Here is a 17,811-nt window from a genome sequence, read left to right on the forward strand (position 1 = left end):
CCATTTATCACACTAATTTTAGGTACTACTTTTACGAGGTCTGTAGTTCTGTCAAAATGTATCTTATCTGTGAACATACTACATTATTATCTTCCTTAGACTTCGTAGATGTAGTTACTACAATTTGGAAGCGAATTTCGAAGTGTAAATATGGTTTTAGTGTGTAAACAGACCAACCGCGATTTTGCAATGATGTTAATGGAGCCTTTTATGTAGGGCTTCTAGGCTACTTTCACGAAGTCTGTAGTTCTGTCAAAATGTATCTTATCTGTGAACATACTACATTATTATCTTCCTTAGACTTCGTAGATGTAGTTACTACAATTTGGAAGCGAATTTCGAAGTGTAAATATGGTTTTAGTGTGTAAACAGACCAACCGCGATTTTGCAATGAAGTTAATGGAGCCTTTTATGTAGGGCTTCCAGGCTACTTTCACGAAGTCTGTAGTTCTGTCAAAATGTATCTTATCTGTGAACATACTACATGATTATCTTCCTTAGACTTCGTAGATGTAGTTACTACAATTTGGAAGCGAATTTCAAAGTGTAAATATGGTTTTAGTGTGTAAACAGACCAACCGCGATTTTGCAATGAAGTGAATATGGAGCCTTTTATGTAGGACTACTAGGCTACTTTCACGAAGTCTGTAGTTCTGTCAAAATTGATCTTATCTATGAACAGACTACATGGTTATCTTCTTTAGACTTTGTAGATGTAGTTATTACAGTTTGGAAGCGAAATTCGAAGTGCAAATATGGTTTAAATGTGTAAACAAGACGCCTGATGTTTAATATATGTTAATGAATGGGCACAGTATTATTGTGTACAGTAATGGGCTATCAGTAGTATGTAAACAGTTCATGTGTTATGTGATTTACATAAACTAACAACAGAAATGTTAAAAGCTGGTATTGTGTTTCCTGAATTCTTACATTCAGGCATTCAAATGAAATGTAATTAAATAGCATATCAATCATGCAACAATGCAAAAACAATGAAACTAGTGTAGGCCTAATTATATTTTACATTAGTAAAGCAGTACTCTGATGTGCATGCTTTCACAAACTTTTGTAAACAATCTTAGCACTTTAAACATTGACTGTTTTGAAGTGCATGTAGGCAATATAGTATAAAAATAATAATTGTGATATCATTACAATTTGATAGGGGTTGGGAGGAGGGGGTGGGTTCATGTAGGTGGGCCCTATGACCCCAAAGTATGCCTTGACTGGGCCTCAGGTCAAAGAAGTTTGAGAAATGCTGATGTAGACAACAAAGCAGCAAGGAGGCGTCGTGTGATCATTTAAACAAGTTTTATGACGAGGTCGATGAGGGTGGGAAAAATCGTACACTTCTGTGCAAACTTTGCCCGCACTTCAGTCACATTGTCTTTTAAGAAAATGCAGTCCTTTTTTCGGTTCCAGCAGCCAACAACCTCAGAACTGACCCTTCAGGCCTCTCAGGAGGCGCTGGCCTTTAACCGCAGCCAGAAGAGAGTCAGCAGAAATTTGATTGCCTTTAAAAAATCTGACTTCTTAAAAAATCTTAAACTGGCTGCATTACGTGATTATTTCTGAGATTCTGATACGTTTTTAACCATGACCTATACACAGTTCTGGTTTGAAAATGTATCTCTTAAAATAATCACTTTATGCAGTCAGCTTAAGATGGCTTACTAGCAACTAACTAATTACCCTAGCAACAACCTATAAACCACCCCTGTAATGTCAACCTAGCGACCACCATAGCAACCAGCATAGCAACCATGTTATTTATGCGTTTTAGCTTATTGGATGTTGCGTTAATGCAGACAACTTTTGATCCGTGTGCCCGATTTTCATAAATGAGGTACCGTTGGAATCCTTGGATGAGGCCGAGTTCCGTGCCACTGATCAAACCCACTCTTGCAGTTCCTCGGAACCGCAATTCTAGTTAGTGGGTTTGATCCAGCAAGCCCACAGCATGGCAAGCACAGCTTTGCCATGCTGTGGGCTTGCGGAGCAAGCCCACTATTGTTCTTCTTAAGTTTTCTTATTATTATTATTATTATTATTTATTATTCCTGTTCACCCACTTTTTGGCCGAACTACTGCTCCTAGACCGTTTGAGCTATCGACGCGGTTCGAACTCCAAAAATTCAGGCCCGAACCGGTGTAACTTGCTTGTTGCTTTCGTGTCGCTGGCCCTTGTCGTTTTCACGGTATTCCCGTTTTTCGGCGTTTTTCGGCCCCATTGAAATGAATGGCGGAATGTTCAGAATTCAAATTTCAATTGTGACATCACAGCTCTAATTGCTTAAGCTTGCACCTGGAAGAGTTCTAAGCCACCTGGCAGAGCTCTAATGGGCTGGGCTGGGCTGTCTGTGTATATGAAGGTGTGTGCATGTAACTTTTGACCCGTATGTCCGATTTTCATAAATGAGGTACCGTTGGAATCCTTGGATGAGGCCGAGTTCCATGCCCCTGATCAAACCCACTCTTGCAGTTCCTCGGAACCGCAATTCTAGTTAGTGGGTTTGATCCAGCAAGCCCACTATTGTTCTTCTTAAGTTTTCTTATTATTATTATATCTTCCTATTCACCCACTTTTTGGCCGAACTACTGCTCCTAGACCGTTTGAGCTATCGACGCGGTTCGAACTCCAAAAATTCAGGCCCGAACCGGTGTAACTTGCTTGTTGATTTCGTGTCACTGGCCCTTGTCGTTTTCGCGGTATTCCCGTTTTTCTGCGTTTTTTGGGCCCATTGAAATGCATGGCGGAATGTTCAGAATTCAAATTTCGATTGTGACATCACAGCTCTAATTGCTTAAGCTTGCACCTGGAAGAGTTCTAAGCCACCTGGCAGAGCTCTGATGGGCTGGGCTGGGCTGTCTGTGTATATGAAGGTGTGTGCATGTAACTTTTGACCAGTATGTCCGATTTTCATGAATGAGGTACCGTTGGAATCCTTGAATGAAGCCCAGTTCAATGCCTTGCCAGCACTAAGTGTAAAGGTCATGTAAAAAAAGAGGAGACAGCGCGAAGCGCTGTCTCCTCTTTTTTTTAAAGCCAAACCATGTTCATATAGGTCATTAAAAAAAAAAAAAAATAAAGTATTTCACCAATCCATTCAGCCCAGTCCTATACCCAGCTAGCTCCATTTGAACTTAGTCATGTGTACATTTGTATAGATTATTACATTGAGAAACACACTTTCATACAGATATCATGCAGCATTACTAATCAAGTTACTCATCGTTGCCCAGCAAGAAGTCCACAATCAATTCAATTGTCTTGCCACGATCTGTGGAGCTTACAGACAACGTTATATTACTATAGGTTCTGTATGCTATTTAAAGCCGACCTAACGCTGAGTCCCTTGTAGACGGTGTGTTGCAATGCATTCTGGATGCTGTGCTGTGATTCGACGGCTCGTCACCTGACCCACCAAACAACAACTCTCTGGGATGTGGCAAATATCGCGTAAAAACCTTGTTGCCGGAACAACAGGGAAAAGGCAACAGGATAGCAGCACGAAAGATACACAGGATACACACGGAATGTTGATGGACGTCCTTATCAGTCTATGGTCTAACTTATAAACGTGTCGGGTCAACGTCAACGATAAGTAAGTTAGGCTAACGTAAACGTTAGCTATTTGCTGTTGTCATATGCTAGTGCTATATGCTTTAGGCTACGTGATGGCCATTTATCACACTAATTTTAGGTACTACTTTTACGAGGTCTGTAGTTCTGTCAAAATGTATCTTATCGTTGAACAGACTACAAGGTTATCTTCCTTAGACTTCGTAGATGTAGTTACTACAATTTGGAAGCGAATTTCGAAGTGTAAATATGGTTTTAGTGTGTAAACAGACCAACCGCGATTTTGCAATGAAGTTAATGGAGCCTTTTATGTAGGGCTTCTAGGCTACTTTCACGAAGTCTGTAGTTCTGTCAAAATGTATCTTATCTAAAACAGACTACATGATTATCTTCCTTAGACTTCGTAGATGTAGTTACTACAATTTGGAAGCGAATTTCGAAGTGTAAATATGGTTTTAGTGTGTAAACAGACCAACCGCGATTTTGCAATGAAGTTAATGGAGCCTTTTATGTAGGGCTTCTAGGCTACTTTCACGAAGTCTGTAGTTATGTCAAAATGTATCTTATCTATGAACAGACTACATGATTATCTTCCTTAGACTTCGTAGATGTAGTTACTACAATTTGGAAGCGAATTTCGAAGTGTAAATATGGTTTTAGTGTGTAAACAGACCAACCGCGATTTTGCAATGAAGTGAATATGGAGCCTTTTATGTAGGACTACTAGGCTACTTTCACGAAGTCTGTAGTTCTGTCAAAATTGATCTTATCTATGAACAGACTACATGGTTATCTTCTTTAGACTTTGTAGATGTAGTTATTACAGTTTGGAAGCGAAATTCGAAGTGCAAATATGGTTTAATTGTGTAAACAAGACGCCTGATGTTTAATATATGTTAATGAATGGGCACAGTATTATTGTGTACAGTAATGGGCTATCAGTAGTATGTAAACAGTTCATGTGTTATGTGATTTACATAAACTAACAACAGAAATGTTAAAAGCTGGTATTGTGTTTCCTGAATTCTTACATTCAGGCATTCAAATGAAATGTAATTAAATAGCATATCAATCATGCAACAATGCAAAAACAATGAAACTAGTGTAGGCCTAATTATATTTTACATTAGTAAAGAAGTACTCTGATGTGCATGTTTTCACAAACTTTTGTAAACAATCTTAGCACTTTAAACATTGACTGTTTTGAAGTGCATGTAGGCAATATAGTATAAAAATAATAATTGTGATATCATTACAATTTGATAGGGGTTGGGAGGAGGGGGTGGGTTCATGTAGGTGGGCCCTATGACCCCAAAGTATGCCTTGACTGGGCCTCAGGTCAAAGAAGTTTGAGAAATGCTGATGTAGACAACAAAGCAGCAAGGAGGCGTCGTGTGATCATTTAAACAAGTTTTATGACGAGGTCGATGAGGGTGGGAAAAATCGTACATTTCTGTGCAAACTTTGCCCGCACTTCAGTCACATTGTCTTTTAAGAAAATGCAGTCCTTTTTTCGGTTCCAGCAGCCAACAACCTCAGAACTGACCCTTCAGGCCTCTCAGGAGGCGCTGGCCTTTAACCGCAGCCAGAAGAGAGTCAGCAGAAATTTGATTGCCTTTAAAAAATCTGACTTCTTAAAAAATCTTAAACTGGCTGCATTACGTGATTATTTCTGAGATTCTGATACGTTTTTAACCATGACCTATACACAGTTCTGGTTTGAAAATGTATCTCTTAAAATAATCACTTTATGCAGTCAGCTTAAGATGGCTTACTAGCAACTAACTAATTACCCTAGCAACAACCTAGAAACCACCCCTGTAATGTCAACCTAGCGACCACCATAGCAACCAGCATAGCAACCATGTTATTTATGCGTTTTAGCTTATTGGATGTTGCGTTAATGCAGACAACTTTTGATCCGTGTGCCCGATTTTCATAAATGAGGTACCGTTGGAATCCTTGGATGAGGCCGAGTTCCGTGCCCCAGATCAAACCCACTCTTGCAGTTCCTCGGAACCGCAATTCTAGTTATTATATCTTCCTATAAGCCCACTTTTTGGCCGAACTACTGCTCCTAGACCGTTTGAGCTATCGACGCGGTTCGAACTCCAAAAATTCAGGCCCGAACCGGTGTAACTTGCTTGTTGCTTTCGTGTCGCTGGCCCTTGTCGTTTTCGCGGTATTCCCGTTTTTCGGCGTTTTTGGGCCCCATTGAAATGAATGGCGGAATGTTCAAGGATTCTAATTCCGATTGTGACATCACAGCTCTGATTGTTTAAGCTTGCACCTGGAAGAGTTCTAAGCCACCTGGCAATGTCTAATGGGCTGGGCTGGGCTGGGCTGTCTGTGTATAATGAAGGTGTGTGCATGTAACTTTTGACCAGTATGGCCGATTTTCATGAATGAGGTACCGTTGGAATCCTCGAATGAAGCCCAGTTCAATGCCTTGCCAGCACTAAGTGTAAAGGTAATGTAAAAAAAGATGAGACAGCGCAACGCGCTGTCTCATCTTTTTTTTAAAGCCAAACCATGTTGATACAGGTCATTAAAAAAAATACATATATATTTTCCAAATCCATTCAGCCCAGTTCAATGCCATGCCAGAACCAGTTGTAAAGGTCATGTAAAAAAAGATTGCGCTGTCTCATCTTTTTTTAAAAGCCAAACCATGTTCATATAGGTCATTAAAAAAATAAATAAATAAAGTATTTCCCCAATCCATTCAGCCCAGTCCTATGCCCAGCTAGCTCTATTCAAACTTAGTCATGTGTACAGTTGTATAGATTATTACATTGAGAAACACACTTTCATACAGATATTATGCACATCCACGCAGCACTACCATTCAAGTTACTCATCATTGCCCGGCAAGAAGTCCACAATCAATTCAATTGTCTTGCCACGATCTGTGGAGCTTACAGACAACGTTAAATTACTATAGGTTCTGTATGCTATTTAAAGCCCACCTAACGCTGAGTCCCTTCTAGACGGTGTGTTGCAATGCATTCTGGGTGCTGTGCTGTGATTCGACGGCTCGTCACCTGACCCACCAAACAACATGCTTGAACTAAATGTAGAGTAAAAATAAATCGCTACCAAGGCTCCAAATAGCAACACACTTACACCGTAGCATAATGAGGGTATCTACATGTAAACCGAAGCATTGAGAACTGTGTAAGTCTACAGGCAGTTTATTAAAAAGAAAAACAGTACCCTTCACGTCTCGTTCACATATACAGACGGGCGCCATCTTGGGAACAGAACTCTCTGGCTAAATCTCGCGTGAAACTGAGAATGAGAACTGAACGCAACAGGATATACACGGAAGAGATGGCGGGTGTGTTTCTTGTTAATAAATTGCCTCTACACTTACAACGTTCTCAATGCTTCGGTTTACATGTAGAGACCCTCATTATGCTACTGTAAGTGTAAAACTTTTTAATAAATTGCCTGTACACTTACAACGTTCTCAATGCTTCGGTTTACATGTAGAGACCCTCATTATGCTACCGTAAGTGTAAAACGTACAGCAAGTACGGACGCAGCTCCAGAAAAAACACGAGTTGAGTTCAGTAAAGCTAACTTAGTCCAGCTTCACCTAAAAATACCACCCCCTCTAAAAACTTACGACAAGGCCAGTAGCAGTGATATAAATGCTGTAACGAAATTCGAAGTGTAAATATACAAACTTTATGTTGAAAGTGTAAGAACCTTTTCCCATATGAATGATTGGGAAACAGCTTTCATAACAAGACCTCCGAAATTCAGAAAAACATGCATTAAAATGTGCATGCATTAGACATGATTCTGGCGATTTATAACATGCCCAAAGACGTAGATGTAATCAAGTCAGATACTACATCACAGATCTGTGGACACAACGGTGCCACATATGATACACTAGCCCACCTCCACCGCTGAAGTGTCAACGTTAAAATATTCACAACTCCACAAGGTACATATTGTGTATAGTAACATCTTACCACTGTGATAAAATCCCTGCACCGTTAATGGCGTGTTTAGCTGTAGACATGTTAGTTTCACAATGTATCTAGTACAACACAGGAAGAAAATAAACATGGTATAATATCACATCATAAGGTTTATTGAAGAGATGGACTCTAGGTAAACATTGTAATGTTCTTCTCCTAGCACCCTTAACTGCAGGCAACACGTGTCAAATGTCCTCAACAAACTGGATGTTTAGATGTCAGTGGATGTAAAGGTTAAGGCTTTATGGTAACTGTGGCATTTCACAACAGCAACAGATGTAGTCAAGTCAGATACATCACTGTAGATGCAATAATCAGCCTTATCAGAAGGCTCTGTCCGTTAATTTGTCTAGATGAGTAGACCTTATGTGCAGATGTCAAATATTGAAATTGATATAAAATACAGTAGGACTTTAGTGACAGGAAGAATGGAACAATTTGGGAGGCAATTCACGAAGTGCATTCGAAGTGCAAATATGGTTTAAATGTGTAAACAAGACGCCTGATGTTTAATATATGTTAATGAATGGGCACAGTATTATTGTGTACAGTAATGGGCTATCAGTAGTATGTAAACAGTTCATGTGTTATGTGATTTACATAAACTAGTAAACAGCAGAAATGTTAAAAGCTGGTATTGTGTTTCCTGAATTCTTACATTCAGGCATTCAAATGAAATGTAATTAAATAGCATATCAATCATGCAACAATGCAAAAACAATGAAACTAGTGTAGGCCTTATTATATTTTACATTAGTAAAGCAGTACTCTGATGTGCATGCTTTCACAAACTTTTGTGAACAATCTTAGCACTTTAAACATTGACTGTTTTGAAGTGCATGTAGGCAATATAGTATAAAAATAATAATAATTGTGATATCATTACAATTTGATGGGGGGTGGGAGGAGGGGTGGGTTCATGTAGGTGGGCCCTATGACCCCAAAGTATGCCTTGACTGGGCCTCAGGTCAAAGAAGTTTGAGAAAGGCTGATGTAGACGACAAAGCAGCAAGGAGGCGTCGTGTGATCATTTAAACAAGTTTTATGACAAGGTCGATGAGGGTGGGGAAAAATCGTACATTTCTGTGCAAACTTTGCCCGCACTTCAGTCACATTCAGTCACATTGTCTTTTAAGAAAATGCAGTCCATTTTTCGGTTCCAGCAGCCAACAACCTCAGAACTGACCCTTCAGGCCTCTCAGGAGGTGCTGGCCTTTAACCGCAGCCAGAAGAGAGTCAGCAGAAATTTGATCTGAAAAAAAAAAATCTGACTTCTTAAAAAATCTTAAACTGGCTGCATTACGTGATTATTTCTGAGATTCTGATACGTTTTTAACCATGACCTATACACAGTTCTGGTTTGAAAATGTATCTCTTAAAATAATCACTTTATGCCGTCAGCTTAAGATGGCTTACTAGCAACTAACTAATTACCCTAGCAACAACCTAGAAACCACCCCTGTAATGTCAACCTAGCGACCACCATAGCAACCAGCATAGCAACCACGTTATTTATGCGTTTTAGCTTATTGGATGTTGCGTTAATGCAGATAACTTTTGATCCATGTGCCCGATTTTCATAAATGAGATACCGTCGGAATCCTTGGATGAGGCCGAGTTCCATGCCACTGATCAAACCCACTCTTGCAGTTCCTCGGAACCGCAATTCTAGTTTTAACTGTAAACATGCATATTTCCTCCCATCCCTCTGATTTTTTCTTTCCCCCAGGTGGTTTATTCTTTGCTAAGCCAATGAGAGAGAGGAAGTATGTGACTCTGATAGACCCATTTCAGATCAGATATGGCAAAATTATGACTGTTCTAATTGTCATCCCTGCCCTCGTTGGTGACATGTTTTGTTTGGCATGTTCTCTCACAGCTCTGGGTAAAGTAAGCCTTTGAAATACTAACAACTAACAGTGTATCTTTCATTGAATTTTTTAATGAATGATTTATCTTGGTGCTAGTGATATAACATCTAGACACAACCACCAACTGGTTATAGGTGTGCTAAATCTGTCTACCAAATATATTGATTGTCTTAGGTTTTAACTTGACTAACCTCTGTTTTTCTCTGAAAATTCTTAGGTGGAACGTTTAGCACCATCATTGGTCTCCAGCATGGCTACTCTGTGATGATATCTGGAGCTGTAGCAATCATCTACACTCTCCTTGGGGGGCTGTACTCTGTGGCCTACACTGATGTCATCCAGTTAATCCTTATCTTCATTGGTCTGGTGAGTTTGACCCATTTATGACCTTTTAAGAGAGTTCTGGTGTTTTTTTGTTGTTGTTGTTTTTGCTGTAGGAAACTGTAAATACATTGTTTCATTGTCATATACATTGGAATGAGATGGCCTTGATTAGTCAATTTAACCATGAGTTATCTTTGTTGTGGTGTGTAGTGCTACGTAGTATTAATGGAAATATATTCCACTACTACCCTCAAACAAATGACTATGAGACATCTCGTGAGAATCAAGAAACATTACTTTGTCAGCAGCTCTTTGGAGATAGTTTTTGCCTGTTGTGAATCCTTATCCTTCACAATAAAATAATTTTCATTGTGTACGTATGAACTTAGATAGCGGGAATAAGCCTAATGCAGAACTGCATCTACCATCAGCAACAACCGACAAGTAAAAAACATTTTACTTCTAGTAACACTGGATTTGGTATGTGTGCTTGCCTCCATACTAGAGCTTGATAATGAGCTCTTCTAATATGCCATTGAGCAGCATCACTTGTTGGTGATAGAGCCTCCGATCCTCGACATCTAGAAAACAGAGTGGCTCTGGCATAGTGTTGTCACGATACCAAAATTATGACTTTGATACAATACCTGCCATAAATATCTTGATACTCGATACTGAAACGATATCCAAATCCTCCAAGTGTATTGAGTCATTTGTGTTGAATTTGGTGCACTTTTGGTCAATTCTGTGTTTTAAACTTCTAAACTTCCTACATAATTATTATTTTTGCAGTCAGTAAAATAGTAGTTCGTGTATGATTAAGTCCTTTATTGTTTGTTATAGCTCATTTATATTGTGTGGTGTTTTGGCAATAAATTACCTTTAAATAGCCAAAGTAGGCTAGATCAAGGTCAGTGTTCAAATTACTGCATGCAAGTCACTTAATGCTATGCAGAAGCTATGCATAATCTTTAGGCCATCTGATTGGCTACCTAGGCCTTCCCGTGTTTATGGGATTTCTTTGACAGTTGCAAAGGGAAAAAAGTGAAGATAGTCTTCTTTGCTCCGAGGGTAATTTAATAAGTATGTTTCAACCACTCAGGTCTTAATCAGATAGGCCTACACCATTATCTGTTGCAATATCTGTGTGCATTCCTACATTAGGTCTATTTCTTTGATAGTTAACATCATTTGCTACCACACAACATATACCAAATAACAATACAAAAGTTTCTTACAAACTTTCCTGCATACTTCTTAAATGTGCTGCAGTCAGATGGGTGTCCTAAAGACATAACTAGATCTTGAGCATCTATTACCAGTGTTGAATGAGCAGTTTTTGCAGTGATCACTACTGGACATTCCACATTGCTAGACAGCACTTGAGTGAGGATAGACTTATTTCTACTTCACAAATAACCATCGCTATCTGCAATAGCTACAGTACATTAATCAGTTCATAGCTAAGGATTTGTCCTAGGTCCACTTCCCTTTCAGCATCATATGCAGTAATGATGCATTGGAGAATGTTTCTTTTTGTTGCACTATAAATCTTGTCTAAATTGTTTTGGTGTTTCCAGCTAAAACAGCTATTCCCCAACAGATTAACATCCAGCTTGACTCAACTTCACTAACCCCAACTAGATCGGCACGTAACTTGGGCGTTGTAATTGATGACTGACTTAACTTCTCTGAGCATGTAGCTTCTATTGCAAAATCATGTCAGTGTATGCTTTACAACATTAGGAAGATCAGACCTTATCTGACACAAGATTCCACACAACTTCTTGTTTAAACCATGGTCATCTCCAAGCTGAACTATTGTAATTAACTATTAGTTAGCTTACCCGCTTGTGTAATAAGATCATTACAGCCGATTCAGAATGCTGGAGCACGCCTGGGCCCAGTTTCCCGATAACGACGGAGACACGCTCTTACGAGGGTTTTCTACGATTCATCTTACGATCGTTCGTTTGGTTTTTACGACTGTTTCCCGAACATGCTCGTAGCGTGAACGCGCGTGCACTGCTCTTAAGATGCTCTTAAGGGGAGCTGTCCACGTTAATAGTTCTGAAATATCCTCTGATTTGACGGTGATGTCAGGTGACTGCACGTCACAGCTATAGGCCTAACATTTAAACTGCGGATCTACACATTCATTCACATCAATACGAAAATAGAAACACTTTGACATCTGCATGTAAGCATCCCAAGTAGGTTATATACCACACAGAGACATAAATAATTGTAATTATTTTAAGATTAGATTGTTGCACCATGCAATAATTTTTCGCGGTGTCACTTAAGAACACGTTTGAAGATAAGAAAGAAGTCGAGTAAGAAAGAGAGGAAATGTGTAGGCTTAGATTTTGATGCAGTAGGCTACAGACTAAACCACATGTTGCTTTCTCTGCTTTTTACCTCATAGGCCTAATTAAATATAGCCTTCACTTAGCAAAGATAATGTCAAACTATTCTGGCAACGTCTCGTTTCATAACTTGATTGCATTTTTGTCCGCTTTTCATCACATTATTATGACCATTAAATGTAGGCTATTTTGCACGCTAAAATCTGATTCATCACAGGTAAACACAATAAAGAATGGGAACGTAAATTGGATTATGTATTCTAAGTTGTAATTCCTCTGTATGTCCTGTTGGTGACCTCAGTGAGAAGTAGGCCTACTGTTAAGACGCTCTTAGCCGGTAACGAGTACTCTGGAGCACTCGTAGATCTACGAGTGTTTTCACGATGCTCTTAAGCTACGATGGTTTCGGGAAACAGTCGGCAAATCTTAAGACGTTCGTAAGAGGGACTTTACGACGCTCTTAGGCTTAAGATGCTTTCGGGGAAGTGGGCCCTACACATTAATTCACATCAATACGAAAATAGAAACACTTTGACATCTGCATGTAAGCATCCCTAGGTTATATACCACACAGAGACATAAATAATTGTAATTATTTTAAGATTAGATTGTTGCACCATGCAATAATTTTTCGCGGTGTCAAGAACACGTTTGAACATAAGAAAGAAGTCGAATAAGAAAGAGAGGAAATGTGTAGGCTTAGATTTTGATGGAGTAGGCTACAGACTAAACCACATGTTGCTTTCTCTGCTTTTTACCTCATAGGCCTAATTAAATATAGCCTTCACTTAGCAAAGATAATGTCAAACTATTATGGCAACGTCTCGTTTAATAACTTGATTGCATTTTTGTCCGCTTTTCATCACATTATTATGACCATTAAATAAATGTAGGCTATTTTGCACGCTAAAATCTGATTCATCACAGGTAAACACAATAAAGAATGGGAACGTAAATTGGATTATGTATTCTAAGCTGTAATTCCTCTGTATGTCCTGTTGGTGACCTCAGTGAGAAGTACTGTTAAGACGCTCTTAGCCGGTAACGAGTACTCTGGAGCACTCGTAGATCTACGAGTGTTTTCACGACGCTCTTAAGCTACGATGGTTTCGGGAAACAGTCGGCAAATCTTAAGACGTTCGTAAGAGGGACTTTACGACGCTCTTAGGCTTAAGATGCTTTCGGGGAACTGGGCCCAGGGCCCACTTCCCCGATAACGACGGAGACACGCTCTTAAGAGGGTTTTCTACGATTCATCTTACGATCGTTCGTTTGGTTTTTCCGACTGTTTCCCGAACGTGCTCGTAGCGTGAACGCGCGTGCACTGCTCTTAAGATGCTCTTAAGGGGAGCTGTCCACGTTAATAGTTCTGAAATATCCTCTGATTTGACGGTGATGATGTCAGGTGACTGCACGTCACACCTATAGGCCTACCATTTAAACTTCGGATCTACACATTAATTCACATCAATACGAAAATAGAAACACTTTGACATCTGCATGTGAGAGAAAGTGGAATAGAACTTTATGTCCAATATTCCAATATATGGTTTAATGTTCTGCATTATGTCCAATATTCCAATATGTGGTTTAATGTTCTGCATTTCTCATTAGTGGGTCACTTTGATACTAAAAGTATGATTCTATGTTATGACTGTATGATATCTGTACTGTCCCTGTGTATATCTGTGTGTGACTGTGTTTAGAGATAAGCATGAATATTATGACTTTGCAGTGTTTCACTGTTCTGCATGGCTGCGTCAGTAGCTATCTGCTCCAGATTGCCAGGCTGCCACTAATCAGGGTTTGATTCAGTGTAGTCCACGTGAGATGGGACGACCAACGCCATCTCCCGTCAGCCTGGAAGGATACTTAAACTCTAACTATTTCCTTGTCTAGTTAGAGCAGCTGATGGATCTTTAGGTGAAGTCATGCTGTCTCTCCCTTGATGCGCATCATTGTAAATGAACTCTGTTCCTGATTTTTCATACTATTGGTCTGACTGGGTCTCTATTAAATCTGTGGTATCAAAATTACCATCAGTTTATGGAGGTTCTACCGAGATTGATAAGGATTGTATTGATCTATTGAATTAAGGATTGTTCTTTTTACCAAACTTACTGTGTGTGATCCCTCAGCCCGCTGGAAAGACGCGTTCTCGGTGAGTAGTACGTTTCGTTCCTTTAAAGTGCTATTATGACTGCCTAAGGGCAAAGGGGGATTGCGTTGAGTAGAGCTCCTGTCTTAAAAATAGACAGAATTGGGCCAAAGGCCGAAAGAAGGAACACATTGTGTGCGCACACGGTTGGGCCTACGGTAACGAATCTCCGGAGAGTTACAGATGTTTCGAGTACAGGTCTGGGCGAGAGATCACATTCACTGGGTTTGCTAAATTGGACAATCTGTCAAATTTTGAGACCAGTCACTTTACGGTAACCAATTAGGAACATGAGTTTATGAGTTTATGTCTCAACATGTGTATGTACTGTATGTTTCTGACCTATGGGTTATGTGTATGTGTGCTTTGCAATTGTCTGCTACTCTCTGATACTAACATGTCTGAGTGTCAACCTGTCTCTGCTTGTACTACTATTTGGCATAGTTTGTTCGGAGCTGCAAAGCTATTTGAATCTAAGAAAACTTCCGCCTCATCTGCGTGGTTAAGGGAAAGTTAACTTACTTGGCAGCTTTGTCTGTCTGTGGCATCCACACATGGTCAGCAGCATTAGTTGGGCCAAACTAAGATAAAGGTGGGGACGCCTATTCAAAACATCCCAGTGCTGCCGACATTGTGTGTCAGCCAATCAAATATACCACAAAATAATTAGAAGAAAGAATCTGTCTAAAAGTATAGGCTACATGTTATGTGTTGCAACTAAAGACTGAGTTCGTTTTGTCTTTGTCTTCTCTCCTGTCAGTCGACATGAGGCCTGAGTGAGAGTGTGTGTGTGTGTTGGCCAGCTGATATGCATGAAGGTCACATTTCTGTTACAGACTGTAACTGAGAATACACATAAGAGAGATGCATCTGACTGTTATTTGTATTGAATTTTTCTTTTTTTTTGCTTCCTCTCAATAAGAGAATTATTTTTGGGGTTTTTGTTTGGGATTCAAACTTGTTTGATCAACTAAACTAAAGCCAAGATTTTGTTAAGTGTTTGAAGTCTAATTCCTTCTCTCCTGTTGAGTTGTTCCTTTTCACAAAGGTAAAGGATATTCTGTGGTCACCATTGAGGGCACTCTTGCTGGTACGGAAAACACTAACACACTTAACCATAAGGTACAGATCTTCTCTGACTTAGCTGTGTGTGTGTGTGTGTGTGTGAGTGGTTGTTATCTCTGCACTTGAAGGTCAGGGAGCCAGTGTAAAGAGAGAGAGAGAGTGGAGAAGAGAAAAAGACATTTATTACACTTGAATTATGAAGTTTAAGATATTTTATATCTAAGTTCGACCAATTTGAAGGTGTTTCTTGTCAGAGGAGTCTCAAATTCTCTTTTAAAATGACGCTTTGATGTTGATAGCATAACATATTAATTCAGTCAAGAGTTACTTCTCTTAAGAGTGGAACATGTTTCGTTTTGGCTTGTGTTTGGTCAACATGCCTTGATTATTTTATTTTTGTTGGTTTTACTGTCAATGCTAAAAGAGCCATTGAATTACAATTGTCATTTAATAATTTCTACAGTCCTAAGTGTTTTGTTTTTCCTTTGGGACAAAATGGAGGGGGGTGATCTTTCAGTCCTGGTTCTGGGGTGGGCCTCTGGAAACACCCGTAAGGGAGCTGAACACGCAGCAACGGGTAAACCAGAGACTTACAAGCTAGACCAGGGCTGTTGGGTTGCTGCAGCCCATCCTATCTTTTTTTTTTTTTTCTTCCCTGGTGATTCAGGCCCTAGCCCTAGAATAAGATATACTCAGAGAAGCCTGAGATCCTAATATATGAGAGATCTGATCACAACAACAAGTAAGGTAACAAACCACCAACATTTGATTAAGGGACTACCCATTAGGAGTTGTATGACTTTAGGTGTAGTTACGCTTGACTTATGTAGCCACTGAAGTATATTAGCACTCTTAGAATGTAAAACTCTTTGCTTCAACCAGCTGTGCTGGGTTGCAAAGATTCAATATAATTGGATGATTTTGATCACTGGCTCCTGTCTCATGTTCTTGATTCCGAATTGATTTACCTAACAGAATTGCGAGAGGTCCCGGGATCCCAACATCTGGGGTCAGAACGAGCTTTCTGAAAAACCATACACGGTGAGGTCTGGGACCTTGGATTTGGAATCCTGAAAGCCCTTGGTTGTCTGAGACAGCAAGGCGAGATGGCTGATCTTCTGGCCCCCGGTGACGGGATCCTACTGAAAGGGAATTCTCCTGAGACGTCAGGGCGAGAACCAGTGATCAAGCAAAAAGGTGAACGTTCGGTGAGTAAAATAAAAAATAAAAAAATAAAAAAATCTCCTTCAAAGAGAGTCGAGGCAATTTTTGTAGAAGTAGTCCTATGATGAAAAGAGACCCAAAGCGAAGAGGCTCAGGGGTGATTCATCCTAAATAGAAAAACCTAGGTTTATGAGATCCTTTTGATATTTATAAGGACCTCTACGTAGTGCTCATTGGTGAGGGAAATAACAGTTTTGCATGTTATTGGTGATGATCTAAAGTGTATATTTACACGGTTAGCCTCAAATTACATTGATTTAATCAATGACTAAAATGTCATAGGGTCGCAACCTCCTACATCATCCTCCAGCGTTTTATATACATTTTGATATCTGATATCTCCACCTAGGAATATCTGTTTTAACTAAATTTAGTGAAGCTTTGCAGGGAAAATGAAATGCTGTGTGCTGTGCTATAAAGAGTGTTGGATGCCTGGACCAAAGCATCAAGGCCATCCTTGCTCTCCCCAATCCACTACAAGTCACAGGAGCACATATGCGAGGCGATGGGTATGTTAATTATATCAGATTACATATTCCAGATTTGGTTTACATTTTCCAGTTGTAAATTTAATGAAGGCCCCATAGAAAGTATGACCATTTTGCTTAAATGCAGGCTAATTGTTTCTCCAAGCTCCCTGCTCCCCATGCTAATAGAACCTGACCCAAGTTATCCTGTGCCACATGTAGGCCGCAAACACTGGAAGCCATGCGGACGCTATGTTCCTGCTTCAAGGTAGACACAGATGTGTTTTGACTGATGATTGGCTAGGTGTGTAGGGCTTGGGCCCTGCCAGGTCCTGCTTTGAGGAGTGACTGGCTGAATGGGCGACAGTGGAAGACATACAGGTTCTGAGGGCAGAGAAGGTTCTGGATAAAAAGAGGGAGAGGGGCACAAGTGGTAGAACTTTTAGCTTGGACATATGTATTAAGCATTGCTCCACAATATCGTGCTTCTGGCAGTGACAACACTGACAAGAGTTGAAGCATATCAGTTAAATTCATACTTGGGTGCCAGTTTAGCAAAGTTGTAATCTTACCAACAGCAGTGAATTTATCAAATTGTTGATGCTCTGATGCACTTAGCTCTAGGACACAGTGTTATAGGCGACAACATTTTAGCTAAGGGAATAATCTTGCAGCCTTGCTGCAGATCATAAGGGGGAGTCTGATTACGAGTAGTCTGATAACATAGACAGCTAGCTCTTGCAGTGTATCAA

The 17,811-nt window shown here is 39.9% G+C and overlaps 1 protein-coding gene across 3 annotated transcripts in view; it reads left to right on the top strand.

The window, feature by feature from the left end:
• LOC143106398 (high-affinity choline transporter 1-like) overlaps nucleotides 1–17,811 on the top strand; it is a 92,519-nt gene that overhangs the window by 46,978 nt on the left and 27,730 nt on the right. The window contains exons 1-3 of one of the 3 annotated variants that reach the window (XM_076270688.1): nucleotides 6,897–7,100; nucleotides 9,311–9,466; nucleotides 9,670–9,818. In XM_076270688.1, coding sequence (XP_076126803.1) covers nucleotides 9,334–9,466; nucleotides 9,670–9,818 — 282 coding nt within the window. In that variant the 5' untranslated portion in view covers nucleotides 6,897–7,100; nucleotides 9,311–9,333. Of the gene's footprint in view, nucleotides 1–6,896; nucleotides 7,101–9,310; nucleotides 9,467–9,669; nucleotides 9,819–17,811 lie in introns of those variants that run through there. The other 2 variants (XM_076270674.1, XM_076270680.1) reach the window with 2 other exon arrangements.

This window comes from Alosa pseudoharengus, unplaced genomic scaffold (genome assembly GCF_046254945.1).
Source record: "Alosa pseudoharengus isolate Yale_2024_CS ecotype anadromous, Long Island Sound unplaced genomic scaffold, YU_APseudo_1.1 YU_APseudo_1.1_scf_10, whole genome shotgun sequence".
Lineage (NCBI taxonomy): Eukaryota > Metazoa > Chordata > Actinopteri > Clupeiformes > Clupeidae > Alosa > Alosa pseudoharengus.